The 18,055-nt window shown below is 49.4% G+C and overlaps 2 protein-coding genes across 3 annotated transcripts in view; one reads left to right on the forward strand and one right to left on the reverse strand.

The window, feature by feature from the left end:
* phactr3b (phosphatase and actin regulator 3b) overlaps positions 1 to 6,317 on the forward strand; it is a 75,565-nt gene extending 69,248 nt beyond the window's left edge. For both annotated transcript variants that reach the window (XM_061728767.1, XM_061728768.1), the window contains exons 9-13: positions 160 to 215; positions 4,077 to 4,138; positions 4,261 to 4,401; positions 4,894 to 4,970; positions 5,967 to 6,317. In XM_061728767.1, coding sequence (XP_061584751.1) covers positions 160 to 215; positions 4,077 to 4,138; positions 4,261 to 4,401; positions 4,894 to 4,970; positions 5,967 to 5,982 — 352 coding nt within the window. In that variant the 3' untranslated portion in view covers positions 5,983 to 6,317. The remainder of the gene's footprint in view (positions 1 to 159; positions 216 to 4,076; positions 4,139 to 4,260; positions 4,402 to 4,893; positions 4,971 to 5,966) is intronic.
* A 7,724-nt stretch (positions 6,318 to 14,041) lies between these two features.
* LOC133449598 (protein phosphatase 1 regulatory subunit 3D-like) lies at positions 14,042 to 16,997 on the reverse strand. Its single transcript, XM_061728769.1, has 2 exons — positions 16,774 to 16,997; positions 14,042 to 16,607 (listed from the first exon to the last, which is right to left on the reverse strand). The coding sequence occupies exons 1-2, from the start codon at positions 16,877 to 16,879 to the stop codon at positions 15,700 to 15,702; spliced, it is 1,014 nt and encodes a 337-aa protein (XP_061584753.1). The 5' UTR covers positions 16,880 to 16,997; the 3' UTR covers positions 14,042 to 15,699.
* Between the last annotated feature and the right edge of the window lie 1,058 nt (positions 16,998 to 18,055).

The raw sequence follows: 18,055 nt of genomic DNA on the forward strand, positions 1-18,055 counted from the left end.
ACTGTGCGCTCCGGGACGGGCACTGTGCGCCCCCGCTCTGGAACTGTGCGCCCCGGCTCGGACTCGGACACTCCCCGCGCTAGGGGACCAGCAGAGTGCCGGGGGAGGCTGGGGAACAGCAGACATGGTCCAGAACGTGATTCTAGTGTTTTTCCGCAGGAGACTGAGCCAGAGACCGGCCGTGGAGGAGCTGGAGAGTCGGAACATCCTCAAGCGTAAGCTGCTACTTTTCTATCTTTGTGCCCAGCAATTTCTGACTGATCATTTCTGCACTGTAAACCCCAATAAGTTCACAGAACTCCATTTTCTTTGTAACTAATTACACAAAAATATTCAAGTTATATTTTTAAATGTTTTAAGTTTATATAAAATAAAAAAAGTAATATTCCACAACTTAAATTTTTCTATTTTCCTCAACTCATAGTCTGTGGGAAATACACTCAAAATTCTAAAATCAAATACTGATGCCAGCCCACTACACACATAATCAGCTAATAATGTTTGAAAAAATGAAAGCGACACCACTGAGCGTCTTCTATGTTCAGTACATTTTTGAAAAAGAACGGCGAGTTTTAAAAATGTCCCGTTCAAATAATTGTGTTTTTGTGATTTAATAAAGAATATGAGTTATTTGGTCGCTTTAGCACGAGTTCTGTGGAGATTTCAGAATAATAAATAATTTTAATTTGTTTTTGTTGTAGAGCCCAAACTAAAGTAAGAGTAGATCACAAAAATAAGATTATAGATTGGAGATTAGAATAACTGTTTTTATATATTGTGTTTGGAGCTGGCATTCACCTTCACAAATAATAAAGAAACAATTAAATAGAATAAATAGCTCTTGATTTTTAGGAATTCAATTCAATTCAATTTTATTTATATAGCGTCTAATACAACAAAAGTTGTGTCTAGACGCTTTCCAGAGATCCAGAACATGAACATAAACCCCAGAGCAATTATTACATACACAATGGCAGGTAAAAACTCCCATAGTGGGAGAAAAACCTTAAGCCAAACAGTGGCAAGAAAAACTCCCCTTTAGGAGGGAAGAAACCTGGACCAGGACCTGGATCATAAGGGGGGGTAGAAACCTGGACCAGGACCTGGATCATAAGGGGGGTAGAAACCTGGACCAGGACCTGGATCATAAGGGGGAACCTCCTGCCGGAGGACAGACTGGGGGGTCGGGGACGTCAGCAGCACACAGCAGACATCCACGCAGGAATGCAACTCTTTGCCATTTAAAGTGTTTTCCCTCACTTTATTGGAAAAACTTTTTTGAATTTCTGCTTTTTGTTTTCAAGAAAATGAAAATAAAGACTTTATTGAGAGTAAATGATGCAGTCCTGACCACCAAACCCTCTGAGTTTAATGGTCCTGTTCCCCTCCCACAGACTATAAAAGGTTAAATCATTGTATAATAGGTCTGGTTGTGATCTAGTTTATGCTCCACATACTTAAATCAGAAGTACAGTCTTGCTTCTGCAGGAAGAACATGTCCCATCGTAGCTGCTCAGACCTTGATTGCTGAGAACAATTGTGAAACAGGCCCCTGTGGAGCCCCATGTTTCCTGCTGCCCTGCGTCTCAGGGGTGCGGGGGTACAGGGGCGCGGGGGTGCAGGGGTGCGGGGGTACAGGGACGCAGGGCCACAGGGGTGCAAGGACACAGGGGCGCAGGGCCAAAGGGGTGCAGGGACACAGGGGTGCAGGGACACAGGGGTGCGGGGGTGCAGGGGCATAGGAGTGCAGGGGTGCAGGGGCATAGGGGCGCAGGGGCATAGGGGTGCAGGGGCGCAGGGGTGCAGGGACACAGGGGCGCAGGGACACAGGGGTGCAGGGACACAGGGCCACAGGGGTGCAGGGACGCAGGGCCACAGGGGTGCAGGGGCATAGGGACGCAGGGGCCTAGAACCACAGGGGCGCTGGGGCGCAGAACCACAGGGGTGCAGGGATACAGGGGTGCAGGGACACAGGGGTGCAGGGACGCAGGGGTGCAGGGACGCAGGGCCACAGGGGTGCAGGGCCACAGGGGTGCAGGGGCATAGGGGCGCAGGGGTGCAGGAGCACAGAACCACAGGGGCATGGGGTTGCAGGGACACAGGGGTGCAGGGACACAGGGGCGCTGGGGCGCAGAACCACAGGGGTGCAGGGGTGCTGGGGCGCAGAACCACAGGGGTGCAGGACCACAGGGGTGAGGGACGCAGGGGTGCAGGGACACAGGGGCGCAGTGACACAGGGGCGCAGGGACACAGGGGTGCAGGGACACAGGGGCGCAGGGACACAGGGGTGCAGGGACACAGGGGTGCAGGGATATAGGGCCACAGGGGTGCAGGGGCATAGGGGCGCAGCGGCGCTGGGGCGCAGGGCCACAGGGGTGCAGGGACGCAGGGGTGCAGGGACGCAGGGGTGCAGGGCCACAGGGTTGCAGGGACACAGGGGTGCAGGGACACAGGGGTGCAGGGACGCAGGGCCACAGGGGTGCAGGGACACAGGGGTGCAGGGACGCAGGGGTGCAGGGACACAGGGGTGCAGGGACGCAGGGCCACAGGGGCGCAGTACCACAGGGGCGCAGTACCACAGGGGTGCAGGGGCACAGAACCACAGGGGTGCAGGGGTACAGAACTGCAGGGGCGCCTGGGCACAAGGGTGCAGGGGCGCAGGGGCACCTGGGCACAGGGGTGCAGGGGCGCAGAACCGCAGGGGCGCCTGGGCACAAGGGTGCAGGGGCGCAGGGGCGCAGAACCACAGGGGTGCAGGGATACAGGGGTGCAGGGCCACAGGGACGCAGGGCCACAGGGGTGCAGGGCCACAGGGGTGCAGGGGCATAGGGGCGCAGGGGTGCAGGAGCACAGAACCACAGGGGCATTGGGTTGCAGGGACACAGGGGTGCAGGGACACAGGGGCGCTGGGGCGCAGAACCACAGGGGTGCAGGGGCGCTGGGGCGCAGAACCACAGGGGTGCAGGACCACAGGGGTGAGGGACGCAGGGGCACAGGGGTGCAGGGACACAGGGGCGCAGTGACACAGGGGCGCAGGGACACAGGGGTGCAGGGACACAGGGGCGCAGGGACACAGGGGTGCAGGGACACAGGGGTGCAGGGATATAGGGCCACAGGGGTGCAGGGGCATAGGGGCGCAGCGGCGCTGGGGCGCAGGGCCACAGGGGTGCAGGGACGCAGGGGTGCAGGGCCACAGGGTTGCAGGGACACAGGGGTGCAGGGACACAGGGGTGCAGGGACGCAGGGCCACAGGGGTGCAGGGACACAGGGGTGCAGGGACGCAGGGGTGCAGGGACACAGGGGTGCAGGGACGCAGGGCCACAGGGGCGCAGTACCACAGGGGCGCAGTACCACAGGGGGGCAGGGGCACAAAACCACAGGGGTGCAGGGGCAGAGAACTGCAGGGGCGCCTGGGCACAGGGGTGCAGGGGCGCAGGGGCACCTGGGCACAGGGGTGCAGGGGCGCAGAACCGCAGGGGCGCCTGGGCACAAGGGTGCAGGGGCGCAGGGGCGCAGAACCACAGGGGCGTAGGGGTGCAGGGGCACTAGGGGTCTCCCTAGTGGGAGAAAAACCTTAAGCCAAAAAGTGGCAAGAAAAACTCCCCTTTAGGAGGGAAAAAACCTGGACCAGGACCAGGATCATAAGGGGGAAGAAACCTGGACCAGGACCTGGATCATAAGGGGGGTAGAAACCTGGACCAGGACCTGGATCATAAGGGGGGTAGAAACCTGGACCAGGACCTGGATCATAAGGGGGGGCCTTCCTGCTGAAGACCAGCTGGGCAGAGCAGGAAAAGAGAGAACAGACAGAGTGAATGAATAACAGAGAAAGTAGAGAGAGGGGGCAGGCCAGGATGTCAGCAAGCATATAGGTGGATGTCTATATATATATAGACATCCACACAGGCAGGTGGAAGCAGCAGTGGGATGATCGGGGGGGGGGGGCTGCAGGCAGGTGGAAGCAGCAGTGGGATGATCGGGGGGGGGCTGCAGGTCAGCATGCAGTTCCCAAAGCTCCGGCCTGCAAACATGCACAAAATCTTTGGTCTCAAATTTTTCTTTCCTTGTGTCAACAGAAAGAAATGACCAGACTGAACAGGAGGAGAGGAGAGAAATCAAACAGCGGTTAAACAGAAAGGTACGCTGGAGCCTGGATTTGAGTCATTTGAACTTTGGAGGTGACGCATGAGCCATCAGCTTGTAGAGACAACCTCTGTTGCCTTCATTTCCCTTCGGCTCATAGTCGTCTTTACCTTCCAGCTCAACCAGCGTCCGACTGTGGACGAGCTGCGGGAGAGAAAGATCCTGATCCGTTTCAGCGACTACGTGGAAGTGGCTAAAGCTCAGGACTACGACCGGCGCGCCGACAAGCCCTGGACCAGACTGTCTGCTGCTGATAAGGTAGGCAGGGCCAAACGGGGGGTTTCTTAAACGCTTGACAAAAAAAAAAGAAAATATGGTGAAGATTTCCTTTTTTATTTATTTATTTTTTTTAAAAGCACTTTCTCAATAACTTACAAAAACACTTTTCTGTCGACACCATCAGATCTGTAGGATAAAAACTGTTACTGTGTCTGGACTTACGAGGAAGTCTGTCAGCTCGGTTTGAGGAAATAAAAAAGACCTTTGATCATTCATTTTTAATTTGTCAGTCTGTGGAGATGTTCTGCACAAGGCGAAGAAATAATAAATACGTTTTGCTCCCATCATCCCCACGGGAGTTCTTCCAATAAAATGACAGTTGTTAAATTGCATTTTGTTTGGTTCACTCACTTTTCTTCTTTCATCCAACCTGGTTGTGCTTATATAATCTGCTTTAAAATGAGGAATGTGTCCCGAGCAGCGGGGCAGCCGAGCACTCAGGTCTGACCCCGCGTTCCCTCTGCCCTGCAGGCCGCCATCAGGAAGGAGCTGAACGAGTTCAAAAGCACCGAGATGGAAGTCCATTCCTCCAGCAAGCATCTGACGAGGTCGGCACCTTCTTTCTGCCTCTGCTCACTTCCTTGTTGGGGCTGCTGTCATTCTGCAGCCTCAAGGCTGCATCATCACACTGTTCAAATCAATGTGTACAAAACCAGGCACAGGAGCCAGTACTGGGCCTGGGTGGCACTGGCCCACCCACATCACTCACTGGCCCTCCCAGCCAACTTTGATCAAAATACATGTTTCATACATTAAGGGAAACAATATAAAAAAAATTTAAATAAAAAAAAAAAAGAAGTTAAAAAATGGCAGCAACAGCGATATCAAACTAAATATATCCATACATACATACAAACATACATACATATAAGGCACAAGTTCGAAAATAGAGATACTCATTGTTCCCCCTCGGAAAAGTTCTCCAGTTTTGAAAATAATGGATATATATTATATTATATATTCTGGGAATCTTAATCTTAAACTGTAAGCCATGATCAGCAATATTAAAATAATAAAAGGATTGCAATATTTCAGTTGATTTGTAATGAATCCAGAATATATGACATTTTTGTTTTTTTAATTGCATTACAGAAAATAAAGAACTTTATCACAATATTCTAATTTTCTAACACAGTCCTGTATAGAGCAGTAATATATTGGAATAAGCTTCCACCACATTTAACCATGATAAACAATAAAGCTATATTCAAAAATAAATTAAGAAAATCAGTACTTAGCAAGGAAGTCAGTTTTAGTTAGTTGGTTTATTCTGAAATTCTGAGTGTGTAAAATGGAATATCTTCTGTTGTTTGGTTCTGGCTGGTTTCAACAATTTAAGGGTTGAATTCCATCACATTTTAGATCATTTTTGTTTAGATTTAGTTATGTTTTAATGGTAAGGATTTGATTTTATTGTTTTATGTGTGCAATGTTGGACCCCAGGAAGAATAGTCTTCACTACAGTGACGACTAATGGGGATCCGTAATTTAAAACACCGATCTGAACGCGTTAATCCAAACTGTCCCTCTCTGTGTCCCGGCAGGTTTCACCGACCTTAGCAAGGTTTCTTCTGTGAAGAGTTGCTTAAGTCTGGTTCTGTCAGTGAAGACGTGCGGAGTCTTCCAGCGCCCCGGCCTGCAGTCAGCGGGTGTCCTGATATTTGGGTGCAGCGACCTTGGAGGCTATGTCTCTGGAAATGGATCTGCCACTGGAAGATATGGCATGCAGCAAACTTCACTTCTGTTCAGCGTAAACGCTTCCTGAAGCCTCACCGCGCCTGGTCCGAGGAGGACGAGGAACAATCCAGGTCATGGATCTGCTGCGGATGTGCAGAATCCTCTTTTTGTAAACAGACTCTTTAGAAAGACTTCCCTTTTTTGATGTGACTGTTGGTTTGGGCCGGGGTGGGTGGGTTTGTTCAGGGGGGGGTGGGGGGGGTGGGGGGACTGGACGGTGGACTTGCATGTGACCAAGTTGACTCGTCCCACTGGAGCACCAATCGTGGAACCAGCGGATCCAGCTGACGGATTTCATATCGACACTGTAAATGTTCTCAAATAGAAACCTCGTCTGTGTACAAGAGAAAAGAATCACTTTCTAATCATTATTTATTGTCTGCACAATACAGGTTTTCACTTTGTAACAAACTGTCTTGCGTTAAGCATGAGTTTTGAGCATTTTTCCAGTCATTTTTTTAATTTTATGGCATCGGAGAATCGTGTGACGTTAAAATGTTGTTTGGCAGTGTTTTTCTGGGCGGTAACGAGAGCAGAAATGGGTGGTAATCCCCTCAGACTCACCTCATTCATCTCAGCCATGTTTGTGTTGGTCCGATGAAGAACTGCTAGCAGCGGCTGGGCAGCGACCCGGTCCTGATCACCTGGATTACTCTCTCACAAACCAGCTCCTCCTGCTGAGCAGGTGGAATTTAGACGTCATCCATGAAAACAAGGTCACCTGACTGCATTTGTTCAATTAGGAGCGATCGGACGAGTTTGGTGGCCTCACACTTTCCCTGGACTACGTTACCAAGTACCTGATTATTCTCAGGTAAACATGGACGCGAGGCCGTGGACAAGCTCAATGAAAAGCTGCTTTTAAAATGGATCTTTCTACTTGATATTAAAGTAAATACGTTTAAAAACCAAAAGAAGTGTATAAGTCTCACTGGTTTGGTGTTTCTGGTGGATTGTGATGTGCCTTCACATTTGGACCTCTGACCCCAGCCTGCAGGTGATGGTAGTGGGACGTGGCAGCGGCTTTGTTTTTTTTTTATTTATAATTTCCTTTTGGTAGGGTAGGGTCATTTCAATCATTTAATCTACAGGACTGTCTCAGAAAATTAGAATATTGTGATTTTCTGTAATGCAATTACAAAAACAAAAATGGCTTACAGCTTAAGAAAACTAAAATATCCTATTAGAATATTCTGGGAATCTTAATCTTAAACTGTAGGCCATAATCAGCAATATTAAAATAATAAAATGCTTGCAATATTTCAGTTGATTTGTAATGAATCCAGAATGTATGACATTTTTGTTTTTTTAATTGCATTACAGAAAATAAAGAACTTTATCACAATATTCTAATTTTCGGAGACAGTCCTTAACACTGAATCAGCAGTTTGTTCGCAGATTTGAAGTTCATATACTTGAGAGATTTACTGTACAATAACAACTTAAATTCATTATAAAAGGCATTACAGATAGGTGGGGTTTTCATGAATTTCGATTTGTGAATGTAGAATTTGGCCATTATGGGGATTGTGTTAGTCGGCAAATGATCTTGTCTCTTTTCCATCACTACTGCATACATGTGATCTACATGTGATTTGAGTTCAACAGATACATTCTTTTGTTTGTGGCAGCAGGTGCCGCTCCAGTTTACCCAGGAGCCCTTGCTGTTGGGAAGAATGAAATTCAATTAAATTTTATTTATATAGCGTCTAATACAACAAAAGTTGTCTCTAGACGCTTTCCAGAGACCCAGAACATGAACCCCTGAGCAGTTATTACATAAACAATGGCAGGTAAAAACTCCCCTAGTGGGAGAAAAGCCTTAAGCCAAACAGTGGCAAGGAAAAACTCCCCTTTAGGAGGAAGAAACCTGGACCAGGACCAGGCTCATAAGGGGGGACCCTCCTGCCGAGGGCCAGACTGGAGGGTCAGTGACGGCAACAGCACAGCAGGGAGGTGGAAGCAGCAACGGGATGACCGGGGGTGGGGACCGCAGGCCAGCACGCAGCTCCCGAAGCTCCGGCCCAATCATCAAGTCCCAGGTTGGGGTGCAGGGTCGGGGAAAGGTTGAGAAGGGGCAGGGCCAGGGAGAGGAGTCTTGAGGGACGAACCTTCACCCCGCCCAAAAGGGGCCGTTACCCTGCCCCTCTCACTCCCACACTGCAGGATCCGGTGTTTTGCATTCAGAGATGCTCTTCACCACCGGCAGAGGATGCTGCACCATGTACAAAAGAGAAAAAAGAGAAGAGAAGGGGGGCCAGCACAAGAAACTACAGGAGCGACTCTAACACATTAGAGTTTACACTACCTAGAGATTTAACAACACTAACTAGAGGTTTACTAACACTAACTAGAGGGTTACAAACACTAACTAGAGGTTTACTAAACACTATTTAAAGGTTGACTGAACACTAACTATAGGCTTTCCTAATCAGAAATGTTTTAAGTTTAGTTTTAAAGGTGGAGGTGGTGTCAGCCTCCTTAACCCAGATTGGAAGTTGGTTCCATAGTAATGGTTCCTGATAGCAGAACGCCCGCCCTCCAAATCTACATTTAGATACTCTAGGAACTACGAGTAAACCTGCACTCTGAGAACGGAGAGCAGCAGTGATTGGCTAAGTCCTGCGTCTGACTCCGGTCCAGAACCCGTGGAGGTGTGGGGAGGCACGAGAGGGGTGTCCTGACCTCCGGAGGTCCCTCTGAAAGGGGGGCACCAGTTATTTCTAACCGGGACCATTTCCTGCCCCCAGACTAGGGGTTGGCTTACAGATTTAGTCATAGACCTTATTTGAATCGGACACATTTCTCCGATCATTTACATCCCCAGCAGCCACGTCCACGAAGGAAGCAGACGAGGAAATTCAGCAGAGCCGCACATTGACAGGAAGGTTGGACAAACACACCACGAGCGACGCTCACTTCAGTGGTGGAACCTCTGCTCTGACCTGGAATCAAGCCTGGGGTTCAGGTCTGAGCTGATAGAGGCCCCAGAGGAACCGTCGCCTCGGAGCAGCCCTCGCCCCAGAGGAACCGTCGCCCCGGAGCAGCCCTCGCCCCGGAGCAACCCTCGCCCCGGAGCAGCCCTCGCCCCAGAGCAGCCCTCGCCCCGGAGCAACCCTCGCCCCGGAGCAGCCATCGCCCTGGAGCAACCCTCGCCCCGGAGCAGCCGTCGCCCCAGAGCAGTCCTCGACCCAGAGGAACCGTCGCCCCAGAGCAACCCTCGCCCCGGAGCAGCCCTCACCCCAGAGGAACCGTCGCCCCGGAGCAGCCCTCGCCCCAGAGGAACCGTCGCCCCGGAGCAACCCTCTCCCCGGAGCAGCCATCGCCCCGGAGCAGCCGTCGCCCCGGAGCAGCCCTCACCCCAGAGGAACCGTCGCCCCGGAGCAGCCCTCGCCCCAGAGGAACCGTCGCCCCGGAGCAACCCTCTCCCCGGAGCAGCCATCGCCCCGGAGCAGCCGTCGCCCCGGAGCAGCCCTCACCCCAGAGGAACCGTCGCCCCGGAGCAGCCCTCGCCCCAGAGGAACCGTCGCCCCAGAGCAACCCTCTCCCTGGAGCAGCCGTCGCCCCGGAGCAACCCTCTCCACGGAGCAGCCGTTGCCCCGGAGCAGCCCTCGCCCCAGAGCAGCTGTCGCCCCGGAGCAACCCTCGCCCCAGAGCAGCCCTCGCCCCAGAGCAGCTGTCGCCCCGGAGCAACCCTCGCCCCAGAGCAGCCCTCGCCCCGGAGCAGCCCTCGCCCTGGAGCAACCGTTGCTCCGGAGCAGCCCTCGCCCTGGAGCAACCGTTGCCCCTGAGAAACCCTCGCCCCAGAGCAACCCTCGCCCCGGAGCAGCCCTCGCCCTGGAGCAATCGTTGCCCCGGAGCAACCCTCGCCCCAGAGGAACCGTCGCCCCGGAGCAACCCTCGCCCCGGAGCAACCCTCGTCCCGGAGCAGCCGTCACCTCGGAAGAACCGTTGCCCTGCTCGGCCCGGAGCAGCCACAAAGCAGCCGTCATCCCGGAGCAACCCTCGCCCCAGAGGAACCGTCGCCCTGGAGCAACCCTCGCCCTGGAGCAACCCTCGCCCCGGAGTAACCGTCACCTCGGAGCAACCGTTGCCCCGGAGGAACCGTCGCCCCAAAGCAGCCGTCATTCCGGAGCAGCCCTCGCCCCAGAGGAACCGTTGCCCCGGAGCAACCCTCACCCCAGAGGAACCCTCGCCCCGGAGCAGCCGTCACTTCGGAGCAACCGTTGCCCCGGAGGAACCGTCGCCCCAAAGCAGCCGTCATTCCGGAGGAACCGTCATCCCAGAGCAGCCCTCGCCCCAGAGCAACCTTGCCCCAGAGCAGCCGTCATCCTGGAGCAGCCGGAGCCCCAGAGCAGCCGTCGCCCCGGAGGAACCGTTGCCCTGCTCGCCCCGGAGCAGCCGTCATCCCGGAGGAACCGTTGCCCTGCTCGCCCCGGAGCAGCCGTTGCCCCAAAGCAGCCGTCATCCCGGAGGAACCATCACCCCAAAGCAGCCGTCATCCCGGAGGAACCATCACCCCGGAGCAGCCGTCACCCTAGAGCAGCCGTCATCCCGGAGGAACCATCGCCCCAGCGCAGCCGTCACCCCAGAGCAGCTGTCGCCCCGGAGCAACCGTCTCCCTGCTCGCCCTGGAGCAGCTGTCGCCCTGGAGCAGCCATCACCCTAGAGCAGCTGTCGCCCCGGAACAACCGTCTGCCTGCTCGCCCTGGAGCAGCCATCATCCCAGCAGCCGTCGCCCGGAACAGCCGTCGCCCCAGAGCACCATCCTGACTCCCAACTCGGAGCCTGCTGATGGAACGCGGCTCTGAGGGCAACATGACAGATAGGCTGAGGCTGGACGGGTCAGCGCATGACGCCATGTTGCTTTCATGTCCCTCCGCGTCCCTTCTTGTCCCTCTATGTCCCTGCATGTCCCTACATGTCCCTCCATGTCCCTCCATTTCCCTCTATGTCCCTACATGTCCCTCTATGTCCCTACATGTCCCTCTATGTCCCTTCTTGTCCCTCTGTGTCCATCCATGTCCCTCCATGTCCTTCTATGTCCCTTCTTTTCCCTCTGTGTCCATCCATGTCCCTCCATGTCCCTCCATGTCCCTCCATGTCCCTCCATGTCCCCTCTTCTCCCTCTGTGTCCATCCATGTCCCTCCATGTCCCCTCTTCTCCCTCTGTGTCCATCCATGTCCCTCCATGTCCCCTCTTCTCCCTCTGTGTCCCTCCATGTCCTTCCATGTCCCTCCATGTCCCCTCTTCTCCCTCTGTGTCCCTCCACAGCTGTGTAAAGTATTTACGGAGTGCGAAGAGTCCAAATGAAGCAAAAGGCCCAGATTTGGTTAACAGTTCTCAGTTGGAGCTGGAAGAATACAACGTGGACAACTGCAACAAAATACACGCACATCCTCTTTCCAGGCTCGTGCACTTGACTTCATGCAGATCCTTTCTGTTGCTGCTTCCACAAAGGGAATCACCTGCAATGTGGCTCTAGGATTGTGTGGAGTATATTACTGCTGCCATCTTACACTGATAGGTGATCACTGATAGGGACTCTTAGAAAGTGTATTCTGTTTAATTTTTCCAAAGGACCTGGAACCCCATCCAGCATGCAGGTGGTGCATCCCAGAGCAACACGCAGGTACTTGAGTAGAGCAACGCTGCGCTCTAGTGTCCGTCACACCAACCAGGACCTGAACCCCTCAATGCCTCACATTTCCATTCCTGTAACAATTGCATAAAACGCCTTTCCAAGTTATACCCAAAGTAAATTGAAAGCTGTTCTTGAACCGTTTGAAGTACATGAATGGTTTTGGTCTCTTTTGAAAGGTAATTCTCTGAAGTTTTCCCCCCAACTGTCAGAATCACTGTATGTGCTACTAGCAGTGAGTAATCTAAGTTTGAACACACTGAAAAAGAAGGTTTTTATTTCCGCCGGAAATTTGTTTTGTAACCAGATGTCTGCAGATGAGTGTAGCTGTGACTTATGAGCTGGAAAACACAATGAGACCACAGCATGAAGCCTTATCTAGTGCAAGTTCAAATTTGATAACAATTCCACAAAAAGTGAGTATTTTACACATGTTTTTGTAAGATTGTGTCTAGGCGTTTCCAAAAATGACACCAAACAGGACACTTGGTCACATACCTAAGATAAAAGGGCATAACTCTTGAACCTTTATTCATAAATTCATACATTTTCATATTCATAATTCTGGCCTCTAATGAAAGATGACAGAGGTATCCTATCCCATATCCAGATTCACTACCAATATTGCTGAAAAAAAGTTACTGAAACATTAAGCTAAACTTTGCATATAAAAGAGTCAAAACAAGGACGCACGTTTCATTCGCTGCAAGTAAATTCCTTTACTCAGGTACTTTATTATCACCCCCTGAAGCGGCACATTGTTGTTTTCAGAATTTCATTGGCGTTGTCAGAGTGGCAACGGGTGACACGTTTGCATCCCCCCCTTAATCAAGAAAGTTACAAAAGATTTATACAACCTAAAAGAAAAATCCATGAAATACATTTAAAAAAGAGAAAATTACCCAGTGAATTCAGAGAGATAGTACAAATATTCTAATTTGAAGAATGTTAAAGACGAAAGTGGGTTTTCTTTTAATTTCACTATATAATAATAACTGTATTATTTCAAGTCAGAGCAGCTTTTCCCCTCATTTCAGACCTGCAAACACAGAAGGATGCGGGACAGGTTTGTGTTCGTCAGGAGGTGAGATTTAAAGAGCCACATTTCTTAAGAAAAACTAAAACTGAGTGTTTCAGAAGAAGAAATGTCTGAAAAAATCAGAAAGGATTGAGAATCAAGTACAAATATTAAACAACAAAACTGGGGAGTGAGTTGGTTCATACAACAAACTATCTTGTTTTTTATGTTGTTTCAATCAACTTAAGACAAAAGAGACCTCAACTGTAAAAAGAGATGACTTTGTAAAGTCTAGGATTTTGTACCATTTCTGCCACTCAAAATGTGTAAGTTAACAAGAGTAAATATAATAGATGGAGCCAGTACTCGAGTTGTAAAATAAATCAGGGGGGATGGTGGATTTTTTCATATGGGACAGATAATTTGTGCTGATTACAAATAATATAATATATTACAAATAATAGCAGTGACCAAAACAGCTGCAGAAATACTGCAGGAATGACATAGCAGCAGTTAAATGCAGCCTTCTGTAAGCTTTAAATATCCACTGGGCTTACATCAAATACATCAAAACACAACAATAAAAAACACTTTTCTGAACTTATCAATATGACTCTGTCCTTCACAGGATAAGTAACATGGATCACTGCAAAAACTCACAATCTTAACAAGAATATTTGTCTTATTTCTAGTTAAAATGTCTCATTTTAGTAAAAAAATCTCATTACACTTAAAACAAGACTCATCACTGGAAAAAACAACAATTTTCACCTGTTTTAAGTAGATTTTCACTTAAAATAAGTAGAAAAATCTGCCAGTGGAACAAGATTTTTTTGCTTGTAATGAGAAGATAAATCTTGTCCCACTGGCAGATTTTTCTACTTATTTCAAGTGAACATTTACTTGAAAAAGGTGAAAATTGTCAAATAAGTTATTTTTCTGGTGTTATTTTTCTGGTGATGACTGTAAATGTTGAAATAGCAGTAAAACCACATTCATTGATGAAATGACATAAGGGATGGAAAGGGGGGATGGCAGTTTTACAGGGGGGGATGATTTGGACCGTTTTTATTTCATCATTCCTCAACTCCAGTACTGGTTAAGAGTATCTGGTATCTGATCCCCGCTTTGATGAGTGGATCAGTGACCGAGGTCGTGTCTGAAGAATGTCATGCAGGTAATGAATTTAGGTCATGAATGCAGACGACGCGCCCCCCCCCCCCCCCCCCCCCCCCCCCACCGAGTCGTGGCTGCCAGGACCCGCTGGGGAATCAGGGCTCCCGTGTCACTGGAAAGTTTGTGGTGAAAGGTCAGCGCTGCTCGGATCTAACGGTGGAGCCAACATCCCTCCCTGTAATCCTCTTCTTCAAACAAAACAAGCTCCCCAGGAATGGGGTCAAGCCTGCACAAACTGCTGAGTCACCTAGTACATCCACATCCGCTCCAGTTTTGTGAAATCAGCACAGATTATGGATTTATATCAACTTGTGCAAATTCTGCACTACAACTTTCAATCCCTAAAAATGGGTTATCAGACTTTTTATAGTGCAAATTCTTTGGATTGGCGTACAAGCTCAGCAGGAGACTCTTTCATGACTGGAAACACAATGACAACATTTTAAAGTGATATGCCATGATTTAAAATCATTTATTCAGATCCACATGTAGTGTTGACTCACAATCTGGTTTGTTGCCCAGGACTTTAGTTATTTTTTGTTTTACATAAACTGTGACTCAGCTGGAGATGTGGGAGGCGGCGTGTTTAGCGCCACGTCTGACCTAGAAAACACTTGAGAAGCTATTTCATTGCTCTAAATAAACACTGTAAAACCATAAGCATATCTCAGCTGCAGTTCATTTAAAGTTGCACGTTTAATAGGCATCTTGTCAGTTTCTTCACTTTGTCTAATGCTAAAATAAGTAGGTGAGGTGGAGTTAAAATGCTTCATGCACGGCTGAGTGCGGCTGAGCAAAACCTCCCCTACTGAAACAAACCTGCAGTGAACAAGCTGCAGTTCACAGTGAAGGTATGAGTTAGTACTTTAAAAGGACTTGAATGAATTATTTAATTCCACTTCAACTATGTATGTAAGTATGTATATGGATATATTGAGTAGTATTATACGTACAGTATTTGTGTATCTATATCTCTGTTAATATGTATTGATTTATATGTAGATATGTCGATATATAGATTTATAGTAATTTCTATGTATATAATTGGAGGTAAATATATGAACCAGTGTATACAGCATATCTACTCTTATATAGTTATTCAAGTATATTGTTATACCATTGCTGTCTATTGTTCTCTATTATATTGTATTATTATAGTAAAGTAATGATAATGTAATACTATGCATTATAATTACTTCTATCAGTACATACATACATAGTAGCACAACTAAATGATGGGTGTTTGTTTTCTTTTCTTTTGTTTGCCTTGATTTGTTTGATTTTGACTATATTTATATATACATATAATTGAGTATTATATCACTGTATAGGACAGTTATTAACGTAGGTATGGGTGTTTTATAAGTACCCGGTAAGTTTATTGAAACTCTTGTTATATGTAAGAATGTATGTCAGATTCAGGGCTAGGACTTGATAAGTGTCTTCATTCCTACTCCGTTTGGAACATGTTGGTGGATCTGTGAGGTCTGACCAAGTGCTGTACATATAAAAAAAAATCTTCAAAAAAAATCTTCAAATCAAAATCAAAATCAAATCAAAACCACTTGTGCACATGTGTGCAGCGGAGCATCGCTGCGGAGCGTCGCTGCGGAGCGTCGCTGCGGAGCGTCGCTGCGTCGCGTCGCTGCGGAGCGTCGCTGCGGAGCGTCGTGCCGGCGGCTACAGCCTCCCTCGTGTGGCCGCTCAGGTGAAATGCAGCAGGCTGTCCTCGATCTCTCTCGGCACGGTCACCTTGTAGTTGTGGCATGAAAGTTTGAAATTGTTGCCCTTGTTGTTGTCCCAGTGATCGCGTCCATTCACGCGGTAGCAGATGGCAAATTCCAGGGTGGCCCCCGGCCGCAGGATGAAGGGTGGTACGGGCAGACGGAACCTGAACACGTCTGTCTCCAGGGCGTCGTGCTCCCCGCAGTGGCCTCGGGCCGTCCAGGACGCCGTTGTGTCCGTGGTCGTTCTCCAGTTGGTGAAGGAGTAGTGCACCTTCACCTCTTTCTCATAGGCTAAGTTAAGGACGTGCAGGGTGCCTGTTATTCCCTGCTCTGAACACACAACCTTCTCCAGACAGACGCTCTGGGCCTGCAGACGTGTCAGGAAGTCCGAGCTAGCGCCCATATCTTCAGGGAAACAAGGTTTAAAGTAAGGCAGGCTCAGCTCCAGCGCCTTTCCGAAAGCTAGCTCAGAACTCATCATGAGTCTGAACATAACGTGTTCAGGTATAAGGGGGTGCTCTTTGACTTTGAAGTGCTTAACCTCCTCCAGATCCAGGCCTAGAGCATCCACGAAGCGTACTTTGGCCTTCCTCAGCTCGATCTTCTCATCAGGACATGAAGGCAGAGACACGGTTCGCCTTCTTCTCATGATGGTTTGGGGTGGAGGCTCGCTGGGAACGTTCGGCTTGGAGTCCTGCTCCTTGGTGGAAGGAGCTCTGGGAGCTGGAGGTCTGGGAGCTGGCGGACGGATCCGGACCGGACCTTTGGGAGCCTGAGGCTTGGGATCATAAATGTCTCGAAGACGGACGGTGGTGCTCATTCTTCCAGAGCTCCTGGAGAACTGAGTCTGGCTCATCTCTGTCATGTTTGTCACGTTAAATACACCTTAAAAAAACAAACAAACCCATGCATAACCCAATAATTTCATTTTGATTTCCATACAGTACATGCACGTTTTCATCCCGAAATAGTTATTAATTACCAAGGCAATCTCTGGAGAAAACAATGCAAATATTGCTGCATTATACATGATAATGAAGAAGTGTCAGACCTTTGCAGCCGTGTTGTTGTGCTGATCTCGAGCATCTGACCTTGTTGACCATCTGAAAGTTGCTATGAACGCAGCTGCAACCACATGACAGAGAGGAGGAGACCATCCCGGCAAGCTCTGCCAGTCACACCCAAGTAGAGAGCAAGAAATACTGGATGAAAAATACTGAAGAAAGCACAAGCCCCAGCGGTAGATGATTCGTCAAACAGCAGGATTTACTGACAAAGCCGGCAGTCACTGGACAAACAACGAGATCGGTAGTTGGAACAGTGGTCTATAGCCCCCTTTTGAGCTCAGATCTTGACATATAACATGGAACTCTATCTGGGGTTGGAAGGTGTAGCGTGAATATTTATAGCAAGTGGGCGGTGTCTATTCTCCTAAGTGGCCTGTCTTTATTATTGCTGACACGAAGCAAGAACTAGCAGGGTTAAAGGAGGTTAAGCCCACTAACCAACACATATAAACACCTCTTAACTGTTGGACATATGCCATATGCCATACTCCAGTATTAAATGTGACATGGCAGCTGTGATGATCCTGGACAGGTTACTGGTTCATCAAAGGTTTCACACGGAGATAAACAGCCGTGCACACTCCCTTTGCTCCCGACAACAACTTAGAATCACTAATCAACCTCATGTGGATGTTTTTCGGAGGAAGCTGGACTAGCTGCAGAGATGCATCTTGGGAAATTTGATCACAAATGACCAACACCAAAGCATAATCTGAACCCTTCCCTGGGTGGATTCAGATCTGATTACCCAGGATGCTTTTGAAGCATCCGCTGCAAGTCTGAAATGAGAGAAGCACAGGAAAACACACAACGGACACACAAGCCTTTGCAGTCTGCAAGAGAGAAAACAGGCAAATAGAAACAGGAACAGGCAGAGACACAAACAGCAACCATTCCAGGTCTCTAAAACGAAATCAGGACTAGGCTACTGTGAATATCAATTCCCCAAAACTGTGGGGTCAGTGAGCAGGTGTGTATGTCTGTGAAACTGTGTGTGTGCAAAGTGAAAACAAGGTTTTACCTGAGCTGCAACTACAGTGGAGGAGGAATGGCAGAACCACGGCACTCCAGAGACCAGGGTCCGGGACCCAGACCGGTCTCTCCTCCTCGGGCTGGATGTCAGCCAGTCAGGATGTCAGCAAGCATATAGCAGACATCTCCACAGACAGGTGGAAGCAGCAGTGGGATGATCAGAGGGGGGGACTGCAGGGCAGCATGCAGCTCCTGAAGCTCCGGCCTGCAAACATACACAAAAAAGAAAAGGGG

This window comes from Cololabis saira, chromosome 8 (genome assembly GCF_033807715.1).
Source record: "Cololabis saira isolate AMF1-May2022 chromosome 8, fColSai1.1, whole genome shotgun sequence".
Classification (NCBI taxonomy): domain Eukaryota; kingdom Metazoa; phylum Chordata; class Actinopteri; order Beloniformes; family Belonidae; genus Cololabis; species Cololabis saira.